The sequence below is a fragment of the Corvus brachyrhynchos genome, unplaced genomic scaffold, assembly GCF_000691975.1.
Source record: "Corvus brachyrhynchos isolate BGI_N302 unplaced genomic scaffold, ASM69197v1 scaffold6, whole genome shotgun sequence".
Taxonomy (NCBI): domain Eukaryota; kingdom Metazoa; phylum Chordata; class Aves; order Passeriformes; family Corvidae; genus Corvus; species Corvus brachyrhynchos.
Genome location: NW_008238632.1, coordinates 1,978,058 through 1,996,853, shown reverse-complemented (window position 1 = coordinate 1,996,853; position 18,796 = coordinate 1,978,058). Strand labels below are relative to the sequence as shown.

Genomic DNA, 18,796 nt, shown 5'->3' with positions numbered 1-18,796 from the left:
CTTTTGTTTCTATGTAGTGAAGTCATGTAGGGTGAAGGTTGCCCAAGTGTAAATTAAGGCGAAATTTGTCAAGTAACAGAATGGCTGAGGTTGGCAGGGATCTCTGGAGGTCATCTGGTTCAAACCCCTTGCTTGAGCAGGTCATCCAAGACTGTGTCTAGTTGGCTTTTGAATATCCCTAAGGGATGCAACTCCACAACCTCCCTGGGTAATCTGTGCCCTCACGGCTCCTGGCCACTCTCACAGTTTTTTATTACAGGCAGTGTATTGTACAGAATTGTGCAGTTGAAGTTGTATTTACTATTATTTGATCTGTTTTACAGTTTAGGTTACTATAAGAACGTCTCAACCTGTGTGAACACTTCAGCTCATTTTTGTGATCTCTCAGAGGAAATATGTGACCCTTATTTATCTCACTGGCTTCGAGTTAAAGCTTTTGTTGGGTCACAACAGTCTGAATATGTTGAGGCAAATGAGTTTATTTTGCAAAGGCATGGTAAGTTGTATCTATGCTAAACCTTGTGATTTTTTTTTTTTTTTTTTTCAAAAATTTAGAAAGTTAGTAATTGATTATTTTTTTTGCTCTCTTATTGCACTGCATTTGGGAGTATCTTAAAGCCAGGAGTCCAGGATGAAATGAAGCGTGATTGCTTAGTAGGAACTTCACAGTACTTGTTAGCCCTGACTTGGTGGTATCTGAATATTTGTTTCAAAATGTCTAAAGGCAAGAAGGTGATGCGGATGGTGCACTCTGAATCCTTCCCATATTCTTGCCTGATGCCCCAGAAACCGATTTAGGGTGGGAAACTGTCACCAGACAATGTGGACCTTTAGGCATCATTGAAGTAATGATGCCTTGCTTGACACTAGAATGTCATGTACTGATAGCTTCAGGTATCTAGGTCCTGTAAGTTACTAGTTTTTCATGTAAATCTTTCGGCCTGCTTTGGAAAAAATTAGCCTTTAGCATTAATACTGTAAAAGTAAATTTTGTGTCTACAATCCAGTGTGGCAGGCTCTGGCATTCCATGGGCAGTGCAAAGGAAATGCAACAGAATGAGAAAAGACAAGGAGTCTTTTTACCATGCTTGCTCCATTCCCAACATAATGCTTTCAGGGGAAATCTGGTGCATGAGATTCTATCTGACTTGGGCTATGCTTTAGCTAGAGCTGGATTTCTACATTGCTGGAGCTGAAGGAGTGGAGTCCCTCTTTGTTTTCTGCTATGATTCTGTCCCCACCCAACAGTCCTATGACTTGAAATAGTGGCTGGTTTCTAGAGTTTGACAAGGGGACAGAAGTCAGGGTAGTAATGCTGAGTGTGACAGTTTCCAGAAAATTGGTGGCCATGTATGGAGAAGAGAAACAAAACACTTTTCCCACTGAACAAGAAACCCGTGTTCAGTCAGACCATTAGACACGAAAAATTCACATAAACCATTGCCATGGGAAATCCAAAGTTTCCAAATGTTGCTTACAGTGAGATTTGTTTAGCTTTTTGTATAGCCTTTGTTTCAGTACAGTACTGTTTTTAACTGAGGTGATTTATGGTGGGATCTAGTCAGCAGGATCTTGTATTTGGTTCTCATTCGTGTATATGTTTAATTGCTGTTAGCTTTTTCTGTTGTCAGCTGAATTTTTATGGACTTATGTGTGTAGGAAAGTTGAATTGTTTAATAGTGAAATTCTTCATGGACAATCTGTTTCTATTTTACAAACTTTAGTTAATTAGTATTAATTAGTTAATGTATACAAATGCCTCCATTACTTCTAAGCAACCAAGAGGTCTTACCACAGCTATGGAATATTAACAGCATGGGAATAAATACGTAAGTCTTCTCAAATCTGTGATGAATTTTGGAAAGCTAACTATAAATACCATTATTTTATGTTAAAAGCTTTGGCCTAATCAATGTGTTGCAGGAAAAATAGGACCGCCAAAACTGAATCTCTCAAGACATGGTGATAAAATCGTGGTTGATATTTACCATCCTGAATTCCCTCTTTCTTGTATTGAAGACATTTATTCAAGGCTTGAGTACTTGGTGAGTGCTCGGAATAGTAAAAATGAGGTAAGTTCCAAAAATAAAATTCAAGATTAAAAACACTTGTTTACCTTAAATGCCTATGCAAGGGATTTACTCCTATGACACACGGAGCTAACAGATACCAAGAAAACGGTTGAGCACCTTAAATGTTGAGCACATTACAATGAGATATGTGAATGAAAGGTCTGGATTTTAGTTGACCAAATTAATGCTTACAACAAAAATTAGATTACTGCATTAGCTGGACACAAGATAAGTGTTACCTGATCACATGCTGGTGTTTCTGTGTACATGCTGAACATTGGTAACTTTACTTGTGCCCCTCTCACTTGTCTAAAGAGACCTTTAATTTAAGAAAATTACCTTCCAAGGTATTTATACCAGTTTATTTAGCAATCATGGAGAGTGAACTCAAGGAAAATTACAATAGGTGTGTTTACTTACAGTTAGCTTTTCATATGGATCCAGGTACAAGTTTTATAAATGAATTAGAAATGTGAATCTCTACTATGAGCAGCACAAATTTTAGCTGGAAAATACCATGGTCTGATCAAATACAACATCTTGAGGTAGCCAGTAAGCTGATGTTCACACAGCTTTTGCAAGGCATGTGGCTGATGTAGGAAACACATGGTGTTTTAACCTTTTTTGAAGTGGTAGAAGGTACTGTAACACTGTTCTAGTGAGTCAGATGATATAACATGTCTTCCACTTTTTTTGCAGACTGAAGAGTTCTACGAGGACAACTGTACAATGCATAAGTGTAGCCTCAAAATCCCAGTTCCTAATGAAAGTTCCACATACTGTGTTTCAGCAGAAGGACGTTTTGATGATCTGATGGTTGGCACTCCATCAGAGGAAAGCTGCATTCCTGTTCCTCTCAAGCAGACACTGAGTAAGAGGATTCTTATATTATAGTGAGAACATACTGAATCTGAAGACAGATCTGATTTAGCAAGTATTTGAGGTCTGATAATAGCCATTGGATGCCTGTGGGAGAATAGAAAAAATAGGGAAAGCTTAGTAATTATTTTCCAAATGCACTTTGACAGTTCTGACCTTTACAGATCATGTATTGTTTTCAAGTGACCCTGACCTCTTTTTGGGGTGTTTTTCCTGTGTTGTTGGTATCACAAAACCTGTTTCCATTGCACGTGATCATTGGTGTGATTAAAAAAACCACATGAGCTATGTGGTTTTCATATGCATTGTCTCTTCTAGCAGCTGGCTTTTTGCTCAGCCTCCTCACTGAGGAAAATGTATATAGACTTTTAATTTGAAGCAACTATAAACTTACAGCCATTAAATTAAGATATTGAACTCTTTCTTAATTAAAGAGAACAAAAGGCAGATAGTGACCCAAATTTATATCTGAACCTCTTGAGACCTTGTAATTGTACTTCATTATGGCCTGGAATTTCAGCAAAGAGTTAAAGTTGATAGAAGCAGTTTTCTTGAATGCACAGGAGCAGCTGTATGAGTGAGGCAGGAGGGTGTTAAGGAGAGTCAGACTAGTGGAGTCCTACTAGTAATTGTTAACAATTCTGTGTTTTGGAAGATTCCACGTTTTACTTTTATTGTACATAAACTCTGTGCAGTTATGTTAGTTAATATACTATCACATGGAAAATACACAAATCTCATCATCTCCATCTGTCATCTCTAAGGAACAAAAAATTAGTTGCAAAATTCCTTTATTTCTATAAAAACATGATTATGTTTATATAAATTGAAAAGCTTCTGTCATTCTCATTTTTATTTACTCCATAAAAGTTTTATGGATTAAGTTTTTTTGAGTGAAAAAAGGTAGTAAATTGACAAATTCACACATTACAGGTAAGCATTCTGACCTATTACAATTTCTGAAATTGTTCTAAATGATAACAGCAGTGGCTTGTTTTTCCAAAATTCCTAGTAGATTTTGCTTTAACTTCTTAGGTATACATTTTATCATCATTCTGTGTGTTGTTATTGGGACCTTGACTATAATAGCAATGGTATACTGTGGCTGCAAGAAACTAAGGAAAAGGAACATAAAGCTGCCTAAGTCTTTGGTAAGTTCTATAACTACTGTATCTTTATGCCAATCTCTTGGGTTTGTTTGGTTGGGTCTTTTTGGCTTTTTTACTGTTGTCTCATAGATATTTAGAATTTATGCCAGTCTAATATTCTGATAGGCTTTGCAACTAGCTGCCTCTTACTTTTTTTAGGGCTAGACTGCAGTGTCTCTTTACCTGAAGTAGCAGTAGTTGATCTAGTTTGAGAATTTGGTTCTTAAAAACTCAGAGTGTGTGTGTGTGTACCTAGAAGGTTTGTGTTCATTGTAGTAGCAGAGACACAAAACCACAGAATCACTGATGGGAGAAGAATCTTTGAGGTCATCTACTCAAACTCTTTTGCTCAAGCACAAGAGCAGGTTACCCATGAGCATATCCAGATGGCTTTTGAATACTTGCAAGGAAGGAGACTCCACAGCTGCTCTGGGCAACCTATTCCAGTGTTTAACCACCCTCACAGTTTTTCTTACATTCAGAAAAAATTCCATGTGTTTCAGTTTGTGCCCATTTCCTTTCATCCTGTCACAGGAGCTCTGAGATTCCTTCATTAAATGATAGTATTGGAATTCTGCTAATTGCTGCAATGTTCTTAGTGATGTGCAGAGTAAGGGGAGGGACTAATAGTGCTGTAGGAAGAGAGAAGAAGGACATGGGGAAATCTGTTCTCACACTAAGCAGTTACAGGGAAGAGAGGTCAGCCACTGCTCTATCTTAAAAACTCCCTGTAGCCATCCCTAGGAAACAGAGCGGATGTTCCTTAAAGAGCAGCAGCACTCCTTGGTTTCATGTCAGGTAAGAGTGGAATATCTAACAACTATGGTTGTAATGTTCTCCTGGTGTCGTGTTACTCACAATAAATGAGCAACCACAACTTTAGAGAATGCCACCTGAGGCAGTAGTAAACAGGACTCACAGGAAGTGTGTCTTCTCAGTGGATAAAGTCTCATGTATATAAAGAGTAGGCAATGATCTTTGATTCCATGTTCTTCAGTTTCAAAATCCTTTAAAATTACTCCCCCATAGTCAATGCCTAAGATCCCTCTGGAATCTGCATTCTTTAGAATAGAGTATCAGGAGGTGAGATTGCTCTGACTAAATGGAGATATCTAAGCCAGAGGTGGTCCCTTTGTAGTAAAGCAGTAATCTAGTTCACCAACTTGTGCAGCACAAGATGATTCATCTTATTCTGAAATTATATACACTTCTGGTCAGACAAAATGTTCTCTAAAATTCCTGTTTCTTTCCATGGACTGTGGTGGAGCCAGGGGACTAGTTTGGAGGTATCCATTCACACTGTAGGCTTTAAAAAAATGGGATGAGAGCAGCCTCTCTGATGGCATCTGCAGCTAGGCCCCAATATCAAAACACTCAGGCCTGTAGAGATGCTGGAGGCTTTTTGTCATCTTCACACCAGTGTGTAATTGTCTGAATGTGTGACATTGTGTCCTGTGTACACACAACAGTAATGTTTGTGTTTAGGATTACAGTGTAGTGCTCAATGGATCCGTAGTTATTTTCGCTTTCCAGTACCACTGTGATATCCCATCTAAAGGATCAGGAAAAAGAATATCACAAATAGAATGTGTGCTTCTTAATGCCTGTGAGCTTCCTGATACGTGCTCCAACTTCATGCTTGAGGCTCACCTTGTAGAAACTCATTTGTGTGCCCATATTCTCATTTTACTGGGCTGTATGTTATTTTGTGGTTCCTAGGCTCTGGCACCACAGTATGGTTCACACGCTGCATCGTATTTTATTGCTAAGGAGCTGAATGAGGCCTATAACTATTTATAAATATTGTTAGCTAGGTGGTCAGGCAATGAGACAAGCTCCCTTGGGAAGTGGTTACTGTCCAAATCCTGTTCAAAAAGCGTTTCGCCCATGCTCTGAGATGTGTGGTTTAAATTCTAGGTTGCCCTGGGTGGAGTCAGGAGGTAGATGCTGATTCTTGGGGGTCCCTTCCAAATCAGGATATTCTATATTTCTGTCCATTTTCATTGAAGTCTCTAATGACAAATATAAGTTGTAGAGCTCATAGAGGTAGTTTCAATACAGGTAATATGAATACTATGGGAATGTAAAATGAGCAATTAGTAATTTATGAATAATTATTTTATGGTTAATCATTTAGAGTAATGAACAAACAATTTAAATAATTAATATTAATGATAAATTTAATTATATTACATTATCTCTATAGACTTAATGGCACTTGGAGCCTGTCACTGACCTTTGAATGTGCACAAGGCATTTCTTTCTGTACAGGTTATGATCATTGCGCCTTACCTGAGCTTGTCTGAAAATAAAACATCTAGGGAGTTTTTCCATCTGTTAAAAGGCTGGGCAAGATTTCCTACCTTAGGACTGCTGTTTTTCAGCATTCTGCTTCCTGGTGGCTTTAAGTAGATGGTAAAACATCATTTGAATGACTTCCAGCAACTTGGAATTTTCCAACAGAAGGGAAAATAAGGAAGAGTAACCATCAAGCAGCTACCTTTGTGAGTCTCACATACTTAGAGAAAAGAAAAAAAATCCATTGCCAGTTAGAGCTCCAGAGCTTTTATACTGTCTTTTTTAAGCTGTTCGTGACTCCCAAGAATTACATGTCAGTCATGTCTAGGTCCTGCTTCCACAGTGCAGCTGTCATTCGGTATAGGCAATGGATGGTTGTCTTCATCAGAAGACATGTTTGTTTAAATGTTTAAACATTATAAACAGTAGGATCCTACCAGGAATATGCAGATGTGAAATGGGACAGAACATGTTAGTCTTCTGCCTGGATCAGAGGAATCTGATGTTTCAGCAGTTCAGCTGTAGTTAAAACTTTCATTTATTTATCTCCCAAAAAGTATTACAAGAGGCTGTCTCTTTCCGCCCATCATCTTCAGTCACTGCAGTTTGGCCTGTGGTTATTCCTGTACTAGATTTTTGTTCTAAGATTTGTGATAAGGGCTCACCCACTTTTAAAGGAACATGACCCTAATTTACTGATACGCTGTGGGTATCTCTCTCTCTGCTTTAACGTCACTGTCTTTTTCTTCAGTGCCTTTTGTCCTTAAATTATGGCAAATATTTTTGTGGGTAGAAAAGATCCACTCTCTAAGAGAATGAGCTAAAGGTGAAAGTTGAGTCTTGCTTAAGCCAACTTTTCTGCTATCTGCTGATGCTTTTTCTGATTCTGACAGGAATGACAAAGCTGTGTTCTGTCTTTGTATTTGTAGAACACTTAAGGATATTCACAAAACACTTGAGAATTTTCTTTGCATCTGGTTTTTTTTTTTTAGTTATACTACATAAATTTTTGATGTGGAGAAACTAGTTGTTCCTGTAAATATTGACTGACACCACAAATAATTGTCATCTTAGAAGAGAGGAGCTGCTTCATTACTTTTGTGAAAACTTTTCCCTGTGGGCATCTATAGGGGGCAGTAACATAGTCTTCTCTTCATGAATTTACACAGCATTAATGTTTTGAGGAACCGTGCAAAGCCCACAAAGATTTTTGCCATCATCCTAATAAGATTTGAAATGGAGTTCTCAAACTCTCCTCCAAGAAGCGTGCACCTGAAAATTACTTGGATCTCATGGGTGGACACATCATTAGAAAAGGAAGTTAAGAAAGAATCTGTTAATTACCTTAACTGTTACGAATTCCTTGGGATATGTTATTTATCTGTGTCCTTGAGCCTGATTTTCAGCAGTTTATTTCCCTAGTCTGTTAAAACAGTGAAAGACCTGAAAGCTCAGGTGCTGTTACTGGAGACAGGAAGTCATGTGAGTACCTGCACATGCCAGGAAATACTGCTGATGTCCATCTTAAGATCACTGGCTGTCAGTTTGCTAGTATTAGGTAATATGCATAAAAGAAAAATATAAACTTTCCTTTAGTAAATATTTCCTTTCAAATAGCAACTGTATCTTAATTACCCTTGTTACTTAAGATCTTTTGAATGGCCTTCCAGTTAATGTAATAAGCTATGATTCTTATCTTTGAAGCTAGAAACAACTGCATGTGTTGCTAAATTGTCTAGTAGTCATGACTCAGTGACTCTTAACAAACCTTTGGTACCGGGAAACTCACACAGGAGTTTTTTCTTCTGATGACTTCCTCCTTTTGTGAATGGGAATAGGAGTGTCTTTGCACCATCTTGACTTGGTCAAAAACTTGCCCCGAGAAAAATGGATTTCCTCTTTTGAGAAGTCTTGGATGTAGTTGTACAGAGAATATGTATTTTATCCTGAAAGTCTCTGAGTATTGCCAGTGCTCACTGTGAAATGCCAGACCTGTGTAGAATACAAAGTGATCCCTTAACACATTTTAGGACTGTGATTTTTTTTTTTTAGAGCTGTGTGAAAATCCTAGAAGGACAGAAACAAGAACTCATTGGGTTTTGTTTTTAACTTCAGTTTAGCATGTACTGGTATGGGGAGAGATGGAAAGCTGAAAATACAGCTTTTGGCCATGGTTTCTGTAATACTTTGTTTTAATTCACATTCCTCAAGTATTCCACCTTACACAGCGGATTACCTTCTCTTGTCATTTGCTGTGTGATTATTGGAGTCAGATTTTTGCTGACCCCCACCCCAAAAAACTATAGATGCTGGTTCCTTGAAGATCAGTGTTGTATAGCATAGGTACCCAATATTTTGGATATATATCCACTAGTACACTAGTCCTTTAAGTTGTTCTTAACATTTTCAGTATCTATCCATTATTGATTGTAATCTGTTCCTTGCAGCTAACTTTTAAGCATCTGCTTCTTACGAATGAGTGGTTTCCATGAATTCTCATGGAAATGACTCTGAATAGTCTTTATATAGTATTCTGTTTCCCCATAACAGAAAATGAAAATCCAGAGACACTGATGGCTGAATGGCAGCTGGGTTCTAGTGTGTCAGGAGCCACCTGAATGCAGTTTTACTAGTTTTTCAGTGGCAACCCTTGATTCCCCGGGGGATTGCCTCACCTTTTCAATGTTCACACGGCTGTTTGTAAAAAAAAACTCTAAGATGACCAGTAACTGCTCTTCAGGGAGTAGTGTTTGCTTGACTTGTGGTGGTGCTTGTTGTTTAGCTGGTTCGTTTTCCTAAATTGTAATGTTTTCATTGATCCAGCCTTAACCACAGAGTAGCATCAACAAGGTATCAGGGCTACTGAGGGGAAAGATAATGGGACTGAAGTGAGAGATGAAGGCAATTTCTAGTGAAGTCAGCACAGTCTGAAGGTGTGAATGTAAAGCTACAGCCTCACAACCTTTTAATTAGGGAAGACTCTTGAAAAGCACAGTCAGATTGGATCATCTGGTTTTGATGGCACTTGCAGTTCTTACACTAATATAGACTGGGAAGTTCTTTGTGCCTATTTGTAATTTCTCTTAATATTATTTTTCTTTCTTTCCTCCTCCTGTATACATCCCTTTCTTCCAAATTTGCCTCCATCTAAATTTTCAGGCAGATTTTTTTTTTGTAAAGTATCTGAAAAAACAGTGATTATGTATTTTATTAAGAAGTTCAGGTATCTATAATACTTGGTATTGTGTGATACACATACATAGTGAATTATGAAATTTGGAAAAGGGCACTATTAACTCTTTCTCCCTAGGCATTCTGTTATCTTTAGGGAACACCATCAAATAGCTGAAAATTTACCCTATTTTGTTTCTCATATGTATGTATTCTTGAAAAGACATTAAAAAAAGACTAAAGAATTTAAACAGCCTGAAGGCATATCATAATTGTTTAAAACAAGCTGGGGCCTGGCCATTGAAGGAATTCATATGATCATCCTGTGGAGGGATTTCAAAGTGAAACATTGAAGTTTGTTGGAGCATTAAGGGACTTAGTGACACTGTGAAATAAGTTGGGAGACTCCAGCATGGGTGCAGTTACTGGGTATGTTGTTAACTTCCCTCCTGGCTGAGACAGGGCCCACTGTAAATTACACTCATTAGCTACAAAATATGGAAGGTTTTCCCAGCCGAAGAGTATTACATCTTTCCCTTCTTTTGCTGTTTTCCTCTACACTGGAAACTTCAAAATACAGTGAGTGACATGAAATGGATTTGATCCTTGTTAATGTGCTTGCCCAAAGAAATTCTTGAGATCTTGCATACAAGTGTTACTGGAACAGTTGAACTCATGGACATAGCCTTATGACCATACCAGATTTTAATTTTGCAGTTTTGTTTTGGAATTGGTTATATTAATGTTAAATTTGTTATTATCAACACACTTTTTTCTTTTTTTTTCAACTTTTAAACTCAAAGTTGATTTTTTTTTTTTTTTCCCATTTAAGGTCAATGTGATGAGAAATCTGAGCACAGGTGCCTTACTGGGACCAAAATCAGAGGGGAAGTATATATCCGTAATTAGCTTCCCATCAGGTCACTCGGAGTTGCCAGTGAACGGTGAAGTAACATTGCTGGAGATAGAGCCAGAAGAAGAAACTGTTAGTCCTGTGACTTCCTGTGACGGAGACCCTTCTGTCCCTTCCCCAGAGGCACCACCCAAGGTAGAAGAGGTGCCTGTGCAGGAAAGCACAGAGGAGGTATCTTCTGATGCTGATGAACAAAACTGTAAAGTAAAAGAGAGTTACTTCATTTCTGGCAGTAGCCAAATGGATACATGCAGTAAGTCTTCAGGGGCAGAGATTTCTACCACAGAAACACAGCAAACAGTCATCCCAAGCAGCTGCTTCAAGTTTTCTGGCTATGACAAGCCTCATGTTCCATTAGATGTGTTAATGATAGATGTTGGTGAAGAACAGCCTGTGAATGCTTACAGGCCAACTGAGTAACCAGAATAACTGAAATATTTAACCACAACTCAGAAAGAACAGCATTATTGAAGGTTATGGAAAGTCTGGGTAAAATTGTGAACATCTACAAGTCATACTTGTTCTGCTCAGTTGACAATTGAAAATAGTACCTGAAAATGACATAAAAAGTGTGGGGAAGTTTCATAATAACCACTTTTAGAAATGCCTTTTTATATAACATAACTCATTGTTTCCTATTTGAAATAGTGCTGTGGTTTTTTAACAATACTCTATAGAAAACATAGCATTGACTATAAAACAGCAACTGTACCATTATTCACTTCTGCCTCAAATCCTTTTTCAAAGTCAGTTCAATGAATGTAATGCTTAAGAAATCCTTCACTTGATTAGGATAGACATGTGCAAGAATTGAGAGTTTTTACCATTATTGGAGGTATCCTCTTGCTTATCTTCCTCTCTTGAAGAGTATTTTTATATTAAATTAGGTGCTACTATTTCTTTTAAGTAAGACTACGCCTATAAGCTCTTCCTGTAAATCTTAAGAATTTGATTCCATGTCAAAGAATTAAGAAGTAATGGCCATAAACTAAGAATACAGGTTTGCCTCAACATGAGGAAGAACTCCCTTACATTGAGGGTGGCTGGCAGAGCACTGGAGGAGGCTGCTCGAGGAGGTCACGGAGTCTCCCTCTCCGAAGGCATTCAAAACCCACCTGGACACATTCCTGTGTCACCCACTCTCGGTGACCTTGCCTTGACAGGGAGTTGGACTAGATGATTTCCAGAGGTTCCTTCCAACCCTAAAAATTCTGTGAAAGTACCAGTTATTTGTAGGCTTTGCTGTTACTTGAGTACAGCAGCATCCATTTGGATCACCTAGTGACGTGAGTAACCATGTCACGTTCTGGATAACTCCAGAATGTATTAGCAAGCTGACTGATCATCACCGAAGGAAAAAAAAAAAAGTCTGATGGATGGTTGCACAAATTCTTTAGAAAATGTTTTCAAAATTCAAAAGCCTGTTTTTTTCTGGGGCATTTTATCCTAATATTTAAAACAATATATTCTTTAAACAGAAATCTATAGAATTTTTTCCAAGCATGTTTTCTAGCAGGATGAAAATTACTGCCATTTCCCTCCCTTTTAATAACATAACTTAGGAACTACATAAAATCACCCTCCAAAAGTATGTTTCAAGACAATAGAAAAATAGTGTGGTTAAACTGTACTTCATAAGTTTTATTGTCATCTGACAGCCTTCTGAATTCTGTATCATAGAGATTGTAGTTTTGAAAACTGGGGAATAAGAATTTTATAGCTTTATATTGAAATGCATGTAATCCATTTATTTCCCTTTGGTCAAGATTTGATAGGTATTTTTTATTCATAGGAAATGTTTAGAGCAATCATTAATGAAGTTTAGTTCAGGAAAAAAAAGAACACTTTACGGGTACAAGTTGGTCCATTTACACAAAATTGTGGTTTTGTTTTAAAAGGTGTTTTTATAGGATTATCAGACTTGTTAGTATGTTACAGCAGGTGGTTTTAAAGGAAAACCAGTACTTCTGTCCGTACATTTCTCAGTGCCATGAGTATTCTTAAGGTGAAGTTAGTTTGTACAGCAGTTTCAGGAGTGCTTCCATTCTTGTATATATCAAGATATTGACCACAAAGATACAAAAGATTTAAAGACAATAGCTATTTTTTCCCATCTCTACTCACAGGAAGGTAACAGATTGGTTAGCAGGGTTTTGATAATTTTAGGAAAAGCCAAATTAAGCAGGTGAATTTTGTAGTTACGGTGTCATGGAAAGCCCAATTAGTAGTTGTTAGCTGGCTGTGATCTGTTTCTGCATTATATTCAAATGTAGTGAGATCCCCCTAGCAACTTTTCCAATGTCATGTTCTGGGTTAAGTTCCTAGAAGGCAGTGCTTAGTGACTTTCTGCTTAGGATGCACTAATGTGTAGGTCTTGCCATGGCAAAAGTGCAGAAAATAACTCTCTTGGTGTTAAAAGAAGGCTTTTTTAAAGTCGGCATTAATTGCACTGAAGCTCCTAGCAGGCTGTCTACTAAGTACATGAGCAGCTGTGTCTTGTGCAGAGATTGGAGTTGATGTAATTTCTTCCTGAGTTTGGAGGTTTGTTGATGAATATGAATTGCAATAAATACCTCAGGAATTTATAAACGTCAGGTAAGTGTTTAAGTTGAACTTGGCTCTGAAGGGATAGAGAGGGCATTAGAAACTGTGAAGTTAATCTTGTTTTATGGGAAGAAGTTTCTGGTCAGACAATCTGCTGAGTTTTCTTTGCAACTGCTCAGAGTGCTTAACCTTGCACTTGGTAGCTTGTTTTCCTTCTGTCAGTTTTGTCCAAAAAATAAGTAGGATGTTGGTGTTCTCCAAGAAGGTCAGGAATTAGCTCTGGCAGTTGTTGGATCTGATATATCTGCCTCAAAACTAAGATTCTGTCAGAAGCATGTAATTTTTTTTAAAAATTAGATTTGCATTCTTAACAGTGCATCAGGAAAGCCTGGTGGTGTTAGAACTAAGAGTCAGCATCTTAGATTTGTGTGAGCTAAGTGTTTCGTTGTTCTGGAAGATTTTCCTTTGCTGACACACTGGAAGAGGAATGCAGATAGACACATTTGAAAACCAAGTGACTTTCTCAGATTCTTCTCTCTTTCCCCTGCAATACAACTACATTGTACATTTTTCTGAATCTTTCAAATCACGTGGAGTCAAATGTGAATAAAAGGACCCAGCCAGGAGCTAGGATATCATTAAGAACAGTGATGTTGAGATCAATAAGAAGTGACACAAAAATATATCATAATATGTGGGAAAAATGTGGCATGGCAGATAGTTGTGTATGGGAAAGGCAGTGTTATTTTATAAGCTGAAAATCAAAACCAGTGGAATGAGTGCTTTGTACTATATCACGTGTATATATCTTTACACACACACAACAGAAATATCTGCTCTTGAAATACAGCATGGTTAAATGTACTTTTTAATCAAAATTTCTGAACCTTAACTACAAAAACCACTGAATTAGCACCATCCCTGCAGTCTGTCTTCTCTGTGCTTCATACTTAACTAGTGGCACAGGGATAGTGTAGATGCTTAAATTGCTCAGGCCAGCTTACAGCTTTTGTAATTGTGAAATAAAAAAGTTTAAGGGTGCGCAAAGCACGGGATTCTTTTACTAGCTGTGACTAGCTGAAAATGTGAGGCCACAGTGAGACAAGGATGTGTTTCTGGGTCAGTAACCTGTTACCACCAGTCCTGCTTTCAGCAGTTGCCAGTAGTGGTATTGAGAGCTTAAGAGTAGGGCAAGTCATGGTGGTAATCTCGGGATACAGTCCAGTAGCTTCCAGTGTGAGAACTTCTTGGGATGGGAATGGAAATACCTTTCCAGCTACAGGTAGTTAGCCATGCTTTTGCAGTCCTGTAACACCAAATATCTGAGCAATGTGGCTGGGAACCTGTCAGGTAGTTTTTATCTATACCTTTTCACCTAATTGAGTTAGTTTAATTGATTAATATTCTTGTGATGAAGTTGTTTGCTTGAGCTTCTGGATATTCATACATAGCACCTTGATCCAGAATATGAAAGTGCCTAACATTTATACATTCAAAATCATTTAATATTCATGCCTTTTACAGACCTGTCAGCTATCCAGTATGACACACTTAGAAGGTTTTGACACTTCAAACCTTTTCAGCTGATTTTTACTCTTGTCCTGGCTGCTTAGCATTCCTCCCTCTCTCCTGAGGATGATTTGGGTGATGATGTAATATAAGACTCCAAAACATTATATCCTATGAAAGAGAACTTCACAAAATTTCTAAGAACTTCAGTTCTTGTTCTTGAGTGGACATTGTAATTTTTTATTATTAGATCTGCAATTAACAGTGAAGTATTGCAGCAGTACTGCATGCTGGCACAGAAACATCAAATCTGCTTTTGTGTGGTTTTCCATGTAAGTCAGTAATTAGTTTTAAAAAAAAATTGTCAAATCTACTAACATCTGTGGAAACAAGACACCATGTAAAGTCCCAGTTGCCTGGAACAGACTTCCATATTTTTATGTAATCCTTCACTAGAAGATTGCAGAAAAAGAAACTTGCATGAGAAAACCTGTTTTTCTCAGGGTTAGGAATAACCACCAGTTGCTTTGAAGTGCTTCCATGTAAACATGGAAGTATTGAGTATTAATAAGTAAGAGATGTTGTACTTGGTCCAAATTAATAGTTTTAGCGTGTCTTAAAAAAACCAAAAACCCAAAAAGCAAAAACACAACCAAAATGACAAACCAAATATGAAGCACCTTGCATCTCAGGAAAAGGTGGCCTGTGTAGATTTCTTGAGTGGGATTTTTTTTTATAATTTAGTCCTTTAACTATGAAGTTCTTTTTTATTAACGCCCCATGTTCTCTAAATGGATGCAATCATTGGGCTGAAATCTGTAATTAAATTCCTGTAAATACTGTACATTTTAAATGTTTTATATGAAAATAAAAAAATTAAGAAAAATGTGTGTCCTTGCCTCTTTATGAGTGGTGTCTTTTGTTCTGAAGATTAAATGTGCTTTTGAAGCTCTCTCAGTTCATGTTATGTGTGTAGTGTATGCTTGAACATTATTGAGAATCAAAACCCTGCTTGGGGGAGGTGTGTGTGGCCTGTCTGTGGCTGTGTGCAGCCAGTTCCTGGATCCTACTGCCCATCTTCATCCTCGGTGCTGCAATTTCTCTTCTGCCCTTTGGCACTCTTGATGCAGCCTGCAGTAACTTAAGTCCAGTTCTATTGCTTGGGCCTGGGGATGCTTCCTTATGTTCTATTTTAAAATTGTGGACAAGGATTAAATGGTCAAACCATTTGAATGGATTAGTTGCTACAGAGTGAGGGAAGCTGGCCTTCTTTGAAACTGTAACTGTTCATTAGAAGTTTTAAATGATCACTGAACTCTTATTTGTGTGATATTTTACTTTCTGCTGTCCAGCCACAGCTTGAAAGAGGAAAAGCATTACAAGCAGAGCAAACGATGAGCAGGCAAACCAGGAGGTTCTGCCAGCCAGCTTGCAATGTGTCCTGCAGTTGTCAAATGCTTGCAATGTGAACGGTACAGCAGGAAGGGTATTGACTCTGATACAGCTTTTTTCTGTGCCAACATCCTTGAATAACACAAAGTCAAACAACTTCAAACTCAACAACTTACTCCCCTTCAAAAATGCCCTTTCAAAGAGAGTAAATAAAATCCTTTCTGATTGAAAATACCGAGCAAAAAGAACAAAAATAAATTCACTGTTTTCTTTCTGGGTATGGCTGTTATGTTTTGTAATATATTTTGCAAGTTAATAGCAGCTCATTGATTTGTAGGAAGGGTGGGGGGCATGTGCTGTTCCATTCCAGAAGAAAGGAACTGTCGTGTGCTTTCTGCTGCCAGGTTTGGCAGAGTTGAAGCCTGTGATAATGTGCTGCACTTGTGATTGTGAGATAAATTATAACAAGTAAGGAAGGGTTGCAAAAGCTTGCCTGAAAGGCTAGAGGGCAGTGGTAGCAAGGAGGTAGAGAGCATCTTTCCATTTCTCAGTCCATTCTTCCGTGTGGCTTCATCCTAGATATCAGTCTGGCCTTATCTCAGCTTTTAGTATAGTAGCAATTTGTACTCATCCCCCAAATCTGAATAAAAATTGCAATAAAATACTGTGAATGTGGATGGTGAAATACAAAGAATTAATTTTTCAATTGCTTCAGGGTGCGTAGCAAACCTAGCAATTTTATTTGAGATACACCAAACTTCATTTCTTTTAAGACAAAGAATATAGAACAAAGCTTTTTTGTCTGTAAGAATTACAGGGTGATCTTAATGATTAAATGGTCACGTTCAGTAGACTCGAAACTAACACCTCTGAGAGGTGTGAAAACCAATTATGTGAAGTGTGGAGGGTTCTGTCATGAAAAGCTCAGCACACAGATTCCTCAATGCTCAGAGACTATCCACACAAGATCTTCGACATTGTATTTATTAAGGAAGAAAAATGCAGGCTTGTAAAACTACAGTGTATATACAAATTCAGTAGGTATTTGGAGATGGTGGTGGTAAAGATTGTTGTAAGAATGGACTTTCTGGTCTAGAGTTTGCACTCCTTGGATGGTGGAGAGATGATACTGAGAATTCAAGACAATCACAGAACGGAGCCACAGGCTAGAAAGTGCGATGTGTGCAAACTTCGCCTTGCAGAAGAAATGAGTGAAAGGCAATTTCTTTTTTTTTCTTCTATTTCTTCTTTCCCTTGGCCAGGGAAACCCCTGGAGCTTGCATCTTTCCATGTTTTATTGCCCAAAGTAGCTACCAGGAATGTTTGCTCCTCCTGCAGCCCAATTTTTAATGACAGATACAGAGGCAGGCATCCCAGTTGTGTGAGTCAGTTCCTGAGTGCAGGCCCGCCAACCCCTTGCCCTCTTTGTGCTGTGTGCTGAGTCAGCCCTGTGTGGTCTGGAGCCTGGACAGCACCTTGGTGATCAGGTGCAGAGGCTTCGAACCACCCCCTACACAAAAATCAGTGTGTGGGTCATATCCTACTCACCAATATTCCAGGAGTTGCCTCAGCTGCCTCTGGTGGCAGTGTGTCAGAGAGCATTGGCCCTACCAGGCTTTGAACCTTTCTTTACTTTAGTAGGCGGACCAAGAAAGCATAAGCAATGTTTGTGTTGTACCTCTCCAGTCTTATCTGTGGTTTCTGTTGGCTGAGTGAACACTTGGCACCTTTACTATGCTGTGAAGATTACCTAAGCAAAACCGACAAATCATGGAATATTAATTCTGCGTGTCTCCAAGCTAGTAGTTTTTTGTCTGCTGATGATTTGGTGAGGGATCCACAACCTAAAAAGCGGGTCTTAATGGACTTAAACAAGCTACAGCACTTCTTAGTGGTAGGAAAAAATATAATTCTATGGCTTTGCAAGTGAGAAAAACTGACCATTTTAAGGGAACTTGTCATTTAAATAAAAGGCTTTGAGCTATTTTGGGGTTTGGTATTAATTTCAGTTCCTAATGAATGTTAGTGTTGGTTACTAACTTCCCAGTCAATTCAGTGTGTTGCACATTGTTAAATAAATACTGCATGTGCAAATAATGACTTGCTACTTTTGAGCCTTCAGCAGATCTTCATCTTTAATATGGTGAAATGTCTCACTATGTAGATGCAGCTACAGCATTGGGAACTTCTAACTGTAATCTTTAAAATGTTGACCCAAGCTCTTTAACAGTGAGAGGTGAACAGTTTGTACCTGTGGGCAGGAAGCAGGGAAGGCACACACTGTGCAGTGAAAGTCTGTGTCGCTTCCTCAAAACCTTCTCTGCAAGAACATATGTGATGCAATATCTCTTCCCTGCAGATCAGGGGGGGAAAAAATCTGAAAAGTCCCTCCGGCCTGACTGTGTGTTTGCTTTTGTTTTAATTTTTGTGTGTAGTGATTCATTTTCCCAATCCCCACTGAGCTGGTGAAAGGCTGCCCTGCTGCACATGGCGCATCAGAAGAAGCTGAGGGAGCTGGATCCCTTCAGCCAGGAGAGGTGGCACTCGGGAGAGATCTAATTGCCAACTACAGCCAACTGTAACATTTGCAGAAATGGCAGGCTCTTCTCTGAAGCTCCCAGGAAAACCACAAAAAACAGCTGTCATAAATTGCAGCAGAGGAATCCCCCTAGGATGTGCAGGGGGAAACTCACATTAAAAGCGGTTAACTCTAGGATAAAATTGCCACTAGCCCTGTGCTGAGGCTGGACTGGGTGACCTCCAGAGCCCCCTCTCAATACAGGTTTTCCTCTAAGTCCACACTGGCTGTTTAGAAGAGACTGAAAACTGTGGCTCCAATTGTGAATAGTCTTTAGGTCTAGAGTAACATG

General features: G+C 38.5%; 1 protein-coding gene across 1 annotated transcript in view; it reads left to right on the top strand.

Annotated features, from left to right (window-relative positions):
* Positions 1-15,424, top strand: part of IFNGR1 (interferon gamma receptor 1) — a 132,862-nt gene extending 117,438 nt beyond the window's left edge. The window contains exons 3-7 of the mRNA XM_017737193.1: positions 324-496; positions 1,924-2,072; positions 2,772-2,943; positions 3,987-4,102; positions 10,401-15,424. Coding sequence (XP_017592682.1) covers positions 324-496; positions 1,924-2,072; positions 2,772-2,943; positions 3,987-4,102; positions 10,401-10,901 — 1,111 coding nt within the window. The 3' untranslated portion in view covers positions 10,902-15,424. The remainder of the gene's footprint in view (positions 1-323; positions 497-1,923; positions 2,073-2,771; positions 2,944-3,986; positions 4,103-10,400) is intronic.
* Positions 15,425-18,796: the final 3,372 nt, after the last annotated feature.